This window comes from Molothrus ater, chromosome 10 (genome assembly GCF_012460135.2).
Source record: "Molothrus ater isolate BHLD 08-10-18 breed brown headed cowbird chromosome 10, BPBGC_Mater_1.1, whole genome shotgun sequence".
In the NCBI taxonomy this organism is placed as follows: domain Eukaryota; kingdom Metazoa; phylum Chordata; class Aves; order Passeriformes; family Icteridae; genus Molothrus; species Molothrus ater.
The window spans coordinates 11,374,582-11,384,677 of NC_050487.2; the positions used below are offsets into that span (position 1 = coordinate 11,374,582).

Genomic DNA, 10,096 nt, shown 5'->3' on the forward strand with positions numbered 1-10,096 from the left:
CTGCTTTTTGAGTGTAAAAGCTTTTGCTGCAGTGTCAGATCCGTGCCGTTAATAAACCTTCCAGCAAAATCTCCCCAGTGTCATCTGTTGTGGAGGGACTGGTCTGAGGCAGGGGCAGCCCACAGCTGCCCGGGGAGATGGGCCGTGTGTATCTGTGCGTGGTGGGAAAGGCTGCACCAGGGCGAGAGAGCAATGGACAGGAGAGAGCGGCCGAATGCTTCTGTAACTCGTGAGCAGCCCCGGAGTGCTCCGAGCTCGGTCGGGGGCGGAGGAAACCGCTGAGAAAATTCCGTAAGAGTCACTGAGCTTTGCCGAAGCCCATCGGGCAGCCTGTGCCCCACGAGTGCGCTGTCCCGCGGGACCGCCGCTCCGCGCCCTTCTCAGGCGCCTTTTGGGATGTGGTCGGCTTTAAAGCGCCGCTGCTGTCCGGAGCTGCACCAGGGCTTGCGCTGCCCTCCCCACAGCGCTGTGTCTCAGGACACAGGAGAAAAGAAAGCGCTGCCCGTTTCCATGCCCAGCCGGGGCAGGGAGTCTCGGGGCCCATCGCCGGCCAGCTGCCGGCTCCAGCGGGGGCTGCGCTGGGCTCTGCCCGGCACTCGCGGGGCTGCGCTGGGCTCGGGGCCGCCCGGTGACCGGACACGGCTATAAAAACACTGTGAAGAACTGCGGGCGGATGGAGTTGTGCTGAGCTCTGCCAGGAAGATCCAGTGTGAGGATTTTTTTAAAACGTTGTGGAGAACCTTTGAGAACTCCGAGTTTCCGCACAAACCAAGATAAGGGCGGCGGGGCTGGCCCCGGAATCCTCTCAGGCCTTTCAGGGATCTTTCCCCCCTCTCTTCTGTTTTTCCCCGTTACCGGCGCGGCTCCGCTGTGCGAGGGGTACCCGGTGAGGAGCCTCCCGCCGGGCTGGGCTGACGGGAGCGCCCCGGCGGAGCAGAGAGGGGCTCCCGCAAGCGCCCACCACCCTCCGGCGGTGCGGGGCCCGGCCGGGCTCGGTACCGATCAGTCCGGGCTCCCCACGGGGGCGGGCGGTCGGAGCGGGCGGGGGGCTGCAGCCCGAGGCCGGGCGGCGGGGCCGCCAATGGCGAGCGCGGGGCGGGCGCCGCCAATCGGGGCCGTCCCTCGGTGGCGGCGGCGGCACCGGAGCGCTCCCGGCGCGGCGGGGGCGGGGCGGGGAGCGATGCGCTCTGTCGGGGCGGCGCAGCCCCCGCCCGCCCCTCGCTGCCGCCCCGCGCTGCGGGGCGGAGCGGAGCGCGGTTCCGGCCTCGCTCCGGCGGCCGCCGAGAGCTGCGCTGCGGCGGCGCCCGCGGCCGCTCGGCGATGGCGGCGCGGGAGAAGCGCGGGGCGGGCGGGCGGCCGTGCCGCTGCTAAGTAGGGCAGGGGCGGGGGCGGCGGCGGCGGGGCCGTCGCGGCGGCTGCGCTATGCGGGCCGGGCGCGGGGGGCCGGCCGGGAGACGGCGCCGGGGGCGGCGCGCCCTGCTGCCCGCCGCGGGCCCCGGGGCGCCGGGGCGCTGAGCAACAGTTGGCCCCGCCGCCGCCCAGCATGAAAGTGTGCCGGCGGAAGGCGCTGGCGCTGTGCCTGGGCTACGCGCTGCTGCTGCTGCTCGCCGCGCTCAACCTGCTGGAGTACAAGTGGCGGCGGGAGCCGCGGCGCTGCGGGGAGCCCCCGGCAGCCCCCCGCCACCACCCCCCGCCGCCGCCGCCGCCGGTCGGGAGCCGCGGCCCGGCGGGCGCCCGGCGGCAGCTGGTCTATGTCTTCACCACCTGGCGCTCGGGCTCGTCCTTCTTCGGGGAGCTCTTCAACCAGAACCCCGAGGTCTTTTTCCTCTACGAGCCGGTGTGGCACGTCTGGCAGAAGCTATATCCCGGTGACGCCGTCTCGCTGCAAGGGGCGGCCCGCGACATGCTGAGCTCCCTGTACCGATGCGACCTCTCCGTCTTCCAGCTCTACAGCACGGCGGGCGCCGGCAAGAACCTCACCACGCTCGGCATCTTCGGGGCGGCCACCAACAAGGTCATCTGCTCCTCGCCCCTCTGCCCGGCCTATCGCAAGGAGGTGGTGGGGATGGTGGACGACCGGGTGTGCAAAAAGTGTCCCCCGCAGCGCCTCAGCCGCTTCCAGGAGGAATGCCACAAGTACCACACGCTGGTCATCAAGGGCGTCCGTGTCTTTGACCTGGCCGTCCTGGCCCCGCTCATGCGGGACCCGACCCTGGACCTCAAAGTCATCCATCTGGTGCGGGACCCCCGGGCCGTCGCCAGCTCCCGCATCAAGTCCCGGCACGGCCTCATCCGGGAGAGCCTGCAGGTGGTGCGGAGCCGGGACCCCTCACATCCACCGCATGCCCTTCCTCGATGCTGGCCACAAGCTGGGCGGGAAGAAGGAGGGGGGGGGCGGCTCGGACTACCATGCCCTGGGTGCCATGGAGGTCATCTGCAGCAGCATGGCCAAGACCCTGCAGACTGCTCTGCACCCCCCTGACTGGCTCCAGGGCAATTACATGGCCGTGCGCTACGAGGACCTGGTGGTGGAGCCCATCAAGACCCTGCGGCAGGTGTACGGCTTTGTGAACCTGGCGGTCAGCCCGGAGATGGAGAAGTTCGCCCTCAACATGACCAGCGGCCCCGGCTACTCCTCCAAGCCGTTCGTGGTGTCGGCCAGGAACGCCACCCAGGCGCTGAGTGCCTGGAGGACCGCGCTCAGCTACCAGCAGATCAAGCAGGTGGAGGAGTACTGCCAGCAGCCCATGGCCCTGCTGGGCTACGAGCGGGTGGGCAGCCCCGAGGAGGTGAAGGACCTCAGCCGAACGTTGCTCAGGAAGCCGCGGCTGTGACGGGGCAGCGGCGCCCGGGGGTGGCGGAGCCCGGGCAGAGGAGCCGCTCCGGCTGCCTTGAGTGAGGGAGGGAGCCGGGAAAAGCAACCTGGGCTCCGATTTCCTCCAAAGACTGCCGAAGGGTAACATACAGTAATGTGATGATTTCGTGGTGGGGTTTTTTTTGTTTATTTTTTTGTTGTTGTTGTTTTTTTACCCACCCCCTTTGCATTGGGTTAGATGCGATTTAAAAAAACAAAATCAAGTGGAACTGAAAATATGTGTAAAATCCCTTCCTTCTTCTCTAAAACGCCAATATCGTGTTCATGAAGTTCTCGTGGGTTTGAAGGTGGTAACAAAAACTTGCACAATTCCTAACACATCTTTATCTCCCTTGGTGCGGAGGGGATGCCCTTGGAAAACATAATGCTGAAAATCAGACTTTTGTATGAAAGCAAATGTTCAGACATGATAGTAATAAAAGAAAATAATAAATGATATTCATTTTTATAATTACCTCAATTGTTTGGGAAATACAGTGTTGCTTATGTACAGCTGGAGGGGATGCTTGCTTAAAATAACAACGTGGACTTCTTAAAGGGTATGGGTGGAGGGCTGGAGTGCAACATTTGATGTGTTCAAAGATCAGGAGCTGCTCTTGCAGAAACAAATACAGATCTTGCAAGTGTAGTGCAGGTTTCTATTTAACTATTGTCTTTTCTGTTGTATTTAAAAAGTCTTTCAAGTGCCACTGTATTAGTGTCCTAAGAGTTTTGAAACGTTTGCCATTGCAGCAGTATTTATTTTTGTCTTGACATGTATGTCCAGGAGTCACTGTCAAATAGAAATGGATCTACAGCGTGACAAGAAATGCAGGATTTAAAAAGACGTTTATCATACTGGAAACATTAGCATGTGTGACAACAAAAATAAAATTCTATATATTCTATATATTCTATAGTGCTAACAAAACATAAGATGTAAGATAGTTCTTGACACTGATTGGTAACAGGCAGAGCAGGGAAGCACAGAAAAATGCATAAAATGATTTAATTTTTCCCTTTGTCTGTGTCTGAGGGTATATTTATGTACGAGGAGGGAGGAAATGTACAGCTGTGTGTTCATGGCTGTAACAGAGCTTTGATGGAGCCAGCCCAGCGTTTGATTTCAGAGCGCTGGTTGGAGACTCATTGCCTGTGAATTGTCATTGCTCTGTGATGGAGCCAGATGGTGGTCTGGCTCTTTCTGGGAGCTCTGCTTAGCGTCTGTCCCATCGTTAAAACTTGATGATTAAAAAAAAAAGAAAAAACGAGAGATTTTACTACTTCCGCTTTTGTAATTTCTTGGAAAAAGTCCTGATTTATTAAAGGTTAAGTGGTGTGTTGCATATGAAAAGTGCAGACACCCTAAGTAGTTTTTAATCTTGGTGTTCTCTGCTGCTCTTTGAAGGCTCATTTTGGAACTTGAGTTTTTAAACAAACGTAGTTTTGCCAAACTGTTCTCTTAGGAGACTACAGACTTTTCTACAGGAAGTACATTTTACATTGCCTATTTGGGTGTTGTGCCTTCAGAAAATGTGAAGAGTATGAGTAGAAAAAAGGAGATTGATTTGTGAAAATAATAATATAAACAGGATGCTGATATGTGTGTGTGTATGTGTGGGTGTATGTGTGAAAATTTTAGTGATGTGTAATACGTCTATTTCTTGTAACTCAAGTTAAACAGCTGATAACTGGCTACTAAGATTTTTGAGTTCTTGATGAAATTTTGGCATTAGATGTTGAATTTATTCTGAAAAGGAAAAACATTTAATAAACTAGTTTAAAGATTATTGCAAAAGGTTGCCTATACACTTGCTGAATGACTGCATTACATGTTGGTTCCCTCAGCTCATTTTCACCATCAGTGAAATAACATAAAATCTAGCAATGGGAGACCTTTTAATTGGCCTCTTCGGATGTATTCCCAGATTCCAGACAGCGGTGCTAGAAACGGGAGGGATAGTTAATTTGGTGTTTCAAAGACAGATTAAGGTACTTGTGTTGTTGTGGAATGACGTGTTTTGTGTTACCATGTGCATGTTCAGTGCAGTGCTGCTGAGAGGATTTGGGGTGTTTGGCTTTGGGCTGTACCCAGCAGGGTTTTTCATTTTCTCTGGTTGTTGTGTCCGGGTGCAGTGCTTGGAAATCTGACCTGCTTGTAGAGCACGGTGCTTGCTTTTTCTCCATGGCTGCGTTCCGAGGTTGCCTGCTCCCCCTGCCCTGCCCTGCCCTGCCCTGCCCTGCCCTGCCCTGCCGGCGCTCAGCCCGTGCTGCGGGCAGCGCAGGCGGCTGGAGCCGGGAGCCCCGGAGCTGCCCATGGAGCGCCAGCCCCGCCCGGGACACCGCCCCCGCCTCGGCCCCGGGGGCAGCTGTGCCTGGGTCTCCAGATGGGGCTTTAGTGTTACAGCAGAAGCTCCTTAGATTTTGGGAGCTGATGCGTGGTCATTTCTGCGTGCAGAAACTCCTTGGTCTTTTTTGGGAAAGTTTTCAGGATGAGTAAAGTGAACAGGAATTGATTTCCTCTGGGAGTGTGAAACAGATGAGCCCAACTGACTTAGCTTCCAAAAATGTCCTTTGGCTCCTAATTATGTTAAAAAGCTCATCCTGTCACTCTGAGAGAGCACTTGCTGCTCTTCTAATAGTGGTGCATTGCAAGCATCTGCTTCACTTTCCCGGTACCAGCACTGCCAGTAGAGTTACAGCATCTGAATCTGGTCCATAGTTTGAGCTCCACCTACTACATTGCAGCAAGGATCACCCAACATGCTGTACAACTGCACCCTGGTGTGCTTTGGTGAACAGAACAAATAGTGCAATGATCATTTTGTGAAAATAAAGGACTGCATGTTTTTTCAGGAGAACTGAATGGGACCCTGCTCGTTTAAAATGCTGGTGGGCTAAACCCTATGTTTAGTGCTGCTCTATTAAATATGTATGTGAACAACTGGCAATTAAGAGATGATTTTTAGCCCTTTTTTGTATACAGGAAATAGAAGTAGAGGAACTTTCACGAGCCAAACAGAGTTGAAAAAAGTTTTAAATGTGGAAAATAACAGGGAAAAATAAGGTATCAGAAAGATGAAGGACATGGTTACAAAAGAAGTTTTCCTTTTGTGAGGAGGGATAGCTAGCCGTAGTCAGAATAAACTTGACTTTTAAGCTTGAAAATAGTCCTGGGTTTGCTTTCTGTCTGATTTAATAATTACAGCATGCTTCTTCAATGCTTGTATTAGTAAAGGATCAATAGCATAAACAAGGTACAGGCTGCACTCAGTTGCACGGGAGGGAGATGCTTCTGAAGACTTGGCACGTTGGTTTGATGGAAGAGAAAGGCCAATGGGCAGCTACGTGTTGCTTTCTGCTGTGAACAAAGCCAGAACATCAAACAGGTGTGGTAAATTGCAATGATCATTCACTGCATGAAAACAGGAAAACCGTCTGAATCAACTGAACCACAAGATGTGTAAAATTGTGCAAGTTGCTGCTGCTAAGCTCGGAGCTGACAATGAAAAAAATGTTAGATCAAGTATCTTTCATTCTTTCTTAACAAAAGGAGGAAGTCCCTTATTTTTCCAATCACTTTGTAATTTGTCAGACATTAAACATCATGCTGTGACTGGGAAGAGGAACATAATTTAAACCCACAAACCTCGTATTTCCATTATGATTAGAACTTGGGTCCTCAGAGGTGAAATACTGATGGATATAAGCAATCCTGAAACAAGGGTTTCTCATCCTGTAGGCTGTGAGAAGAGTAGTGAGATTATTTCCCCCTTCATTTCTATTTGCTAGTGGTGTGTTGAAAATGAAAGGTGTTTAATGTGAGCCCTTGCACACCTCACAGGTGGTCTAAGAGTTGGTGTTCCAGCTTTGTTCCTGTGCATCCCATAAATGCAGGCATGGGTCCCTTTGGAGAGGTGAATGCCAGCTGTGCCCAGCTGTGTGGGCTGCTTTACATGAACAGACTGAACATGGGGCAAATGCTGCCTCTGTTACTTCATTGAATGGATCAAAAACGTTCTTATATTCTACTGTCATTTCAATTAAGGGTGTTGTATAAATATTACTCTGCTGGAATTATGCATATGAATAAGGTAAGCAGATTTAATTTGGAGGCTCTAAGAGAACGTGAGACTGCTTGCCATTGATGTATCTGACTTCAACTGTCTGTGCTTCCTGCAAAGTTATCCTGGCAGTCAGTACATAGGGTTTGCATTTTGTACCAGAGATCCTGAGCAAGATCTTACAAAAATGTGCATGTTTATAATTAAAGAATACATAGGATAACATTTCAGCAATACTCATTATATTGTGCACATTTAAAGTAAAAAATAAGGTTTATCTGGTTTATTATTTGGGTTCCCTGGCAACTAATGAGTTTTGTTAACATGTCTAAATAACAGCCCTTCTCTGGGATTTGAATGGAATAGGACTTTCATGCTGAAAAACAAGATGAAAATATGGTTGCAGGAACTCCTCAAATTAAATATTATTAGTGAAGCAGCCTGAGTGAGAAAGTATCTGCTGAGCCACCTTTGTCCCAGCAGCAGCTGAAGTGGAAGTTGCTAACTGGAAGGGGCTCTACAGATTCAATATTAAGAAATCTGAAGATTATAGTAAGCTTTAAGTGTGATTTTGAAGAATATCTGCATGTGCCATTTTCGTTGGAGTTGGAATATTATGCAGGAGTCAGCAGGAGTTATATTTCAGGGTGCCTCTGGAAGTCATGGCCTCGTACATTTGTACTGAGGGGGCCTATGGGGGTTTCTGGTCCAAACTATTGCTCAAAGCAGGGTCAGCTTATGAGATCAAACTAGGTTGCTCCAGGTTTTATCTTGGTGGGTCTTGTAAACCTGCAAGGACAGAGGCTGCACAATCTCCCTGGGCAACCTCAGAGCTGTGTGGTCCTTGTGGTGATCCATGATGCTTCAGCAAAACCAGCCCCAGAATCACTAAATATATTACAGAAATTTATTAAAATTGTGTTTTGCCTGTGACTACTGACGTGGGTCATGTCCTCACTTCCCTTTAACTGCAAGAGATGTTGGCTGCAGCTCAGCTGTTGCAAAGGGTCAGCAGCAGAGTGGCTAATGAGCAGTGATCTCAGTGGAAAAATGTGGATTCACAATTAGGACGCTGCATCCAGCAATATCCCTTGTTCTACCCAGGAGGGATAAAGAGGAGAGCAAATGCAAAAGAAATTCACTTAGAAGAAAGGAAAGGAATACAAAGCGAGGCTTATCAGACGTTGCTCTTTCTCTGCTATAGGAAGAAAGAAATACTGTTAAGGAAAATTGAAAGAAACAAATGATACCATGCAGCAAGGTCAGGAGAGGATGAATAAAGGCATTTGCATGTTAAAGGCAGTGAGGATAGAAACCTGAAGGACAGAAGAAGAAATGTGATGCTATGTGCTGTAACCATTTGTGATTAATCATGATGTGCAGAAAGAATTCCTCACTTCCTCACTTCTAAGTTCACAGTTTTAGACTCACTAATTTTCCTCACAGTTTCAAGATGAATTTCAAACAGGAATAATTTTCATAATTATTCGGATACTTTTGATGTTCCAATTTGTTTTGTGTATAGATAGAAACAGAGTTGCTGAACTTTTGTCTAAATATTCCTCTCTGCAGACCTCTATGCATAAATTCGCAGGCCCCCTAGTCTGCTAAATTCTTGGCACCTTCTTGTTTTCCATCTGCCAGATGGCTCCTTCTCCCACCAGTCAGGGTTATCAACAATTATCTGTTTCAAGCCATGTGCATGTCTCATAACAGTTTATCATGGGAGACATAAAATGGAAAAGTGACATATTTAGTGTTTATGTAACTTTGAGAATCACTTTTGGCAGCTTTCATCGCTTGCTTATTTGCCACTGGTGGTTCCTCTGTATGTTTGCTGTACTGGTCTGGGATCAGCCCTTCAGATTTCAATTATTCAGTCAATTTACTAAAATCAGACACCTTGCACACTCAGTCAGCTGGTGTTTTTAGGTGTACTAACCTAGTTGATGGAGTGGTGACCTGTTTGTTTTTCTGAACACCCTTATATCTCCTTGACCTCTCTTTTCCCAAGTAACAAGTGATAGGATGTGAGGAAATGGACTCAAGCGGCACCAATGAAGGTTTAGATTGGATATTTGGAAACATTTCATCACCTTGAAAGGCTTGCCAAGCAATGGCATAGGCTGCTCAGGGAAATGGTCCAGTCCCCAACTCTGGAGGTATTGAAAAGACCTCCAGAAATTGAAACGTGGATGTGGTGCTTAGGGACATGGCTTAGAGCTGGGTTAATGGTTGGGCTTGATGTCATAAAGGTCTTTAGAAGCTAAATGGTTCTCTGATCTGATGGTGACATCTGACCCTGCCAGTGCCCTACGGGGTGTGTGGGGAGGGGGTGTTGGAGGCACTGGGGGTCCTGCAGCTCGTGAGGCAGTGGGAAAGGTCTGGCTGCCAGAGCAGAGTTTGGGGCTGAGCTCTGCTCACCTCCTTGGGCTTGTGCTTTTCACCTCCTTCACCGGCTGCAGCTCCACCACAAACTGCCAGAGCTGTCAATGGGAAAGGACACTGGTTCAAAGAGGTACAGTGGTAATGAGTAAGTGGTGGAAAACAGTTCTTTGTGCTTCTCTGCTCCTTTTCAGGAATGATTACACAGCAGCCCGTGCTGACCATAACACTTTGGCTTTGTAAGAGTTTAATAGTTGGTCCCTAATTACATGTTCTTCCATGCTGAGCAGAGGTAAAAATACACAGTATAAAAGTGTTGTGGCTACTGCCCAGAGAATACCTGCTGGGTTGTTTTAACCCAGGAACCCTCATCCCAGGACACAATTTACACACACCAACCCCCCTCCTTTTATTTTACTTTAAATAAGGAATGTTGTATCTGATGCCACACCTGAGAGGCAGCTCTGCCCTTCTGCCGGTGGTGCCCCACAGGTGTTAATGAGGAATGTTAATGAGCCTGGTATAGAAAAGGCACACCTGAAAAGAGTTATTGGGTTGTGCTGCTCAGCCTTTTCCCCTCACAGACAGGTGGCTCTTGGCAAAACCTGATGGAAGCCGAGGTCTGCTCTGTGCCTTGTTATTCCATGTGCCCTCAGCGTTGCTGGGGTGGGAGCTCTCCTGGGAGGATAAATGCAGGAGGGGAGCTGCTCTTGGAGGATGGTGGGGCTTTGCCAGAAGCATCTTTGATGGCAAGGGCTGCGGCAGGCTCTGCGTGCCTGTGGGCCCCATGGAG

At 50.5% G+C, this 10,096-nt stretch overlaps 1 protein-coding gene across 1 annotated transcript; it reads left to right on the forward strand.

Moving 5' to 3' along the window:
- The first annotated feature begins 1,475 nt into the window (after positions 1-1,475).
- Positions 1,476-4,652, forward strand: CHST2 (carbohydrate sulfotransferase 2). The gene is given in 2 exon segments (XM_036388799.2): positions 1,476-2,326; positions 2,328-4,652. Coding segments are annotated over 2 exon segments (1,290 nt in total). The 5' UTR covers positions 1,476-1,543; the 3' UTR covers positions 2,835-4,652.
- Positions 4,653-10,096: the final 5,444 nt, after the last annotated feature.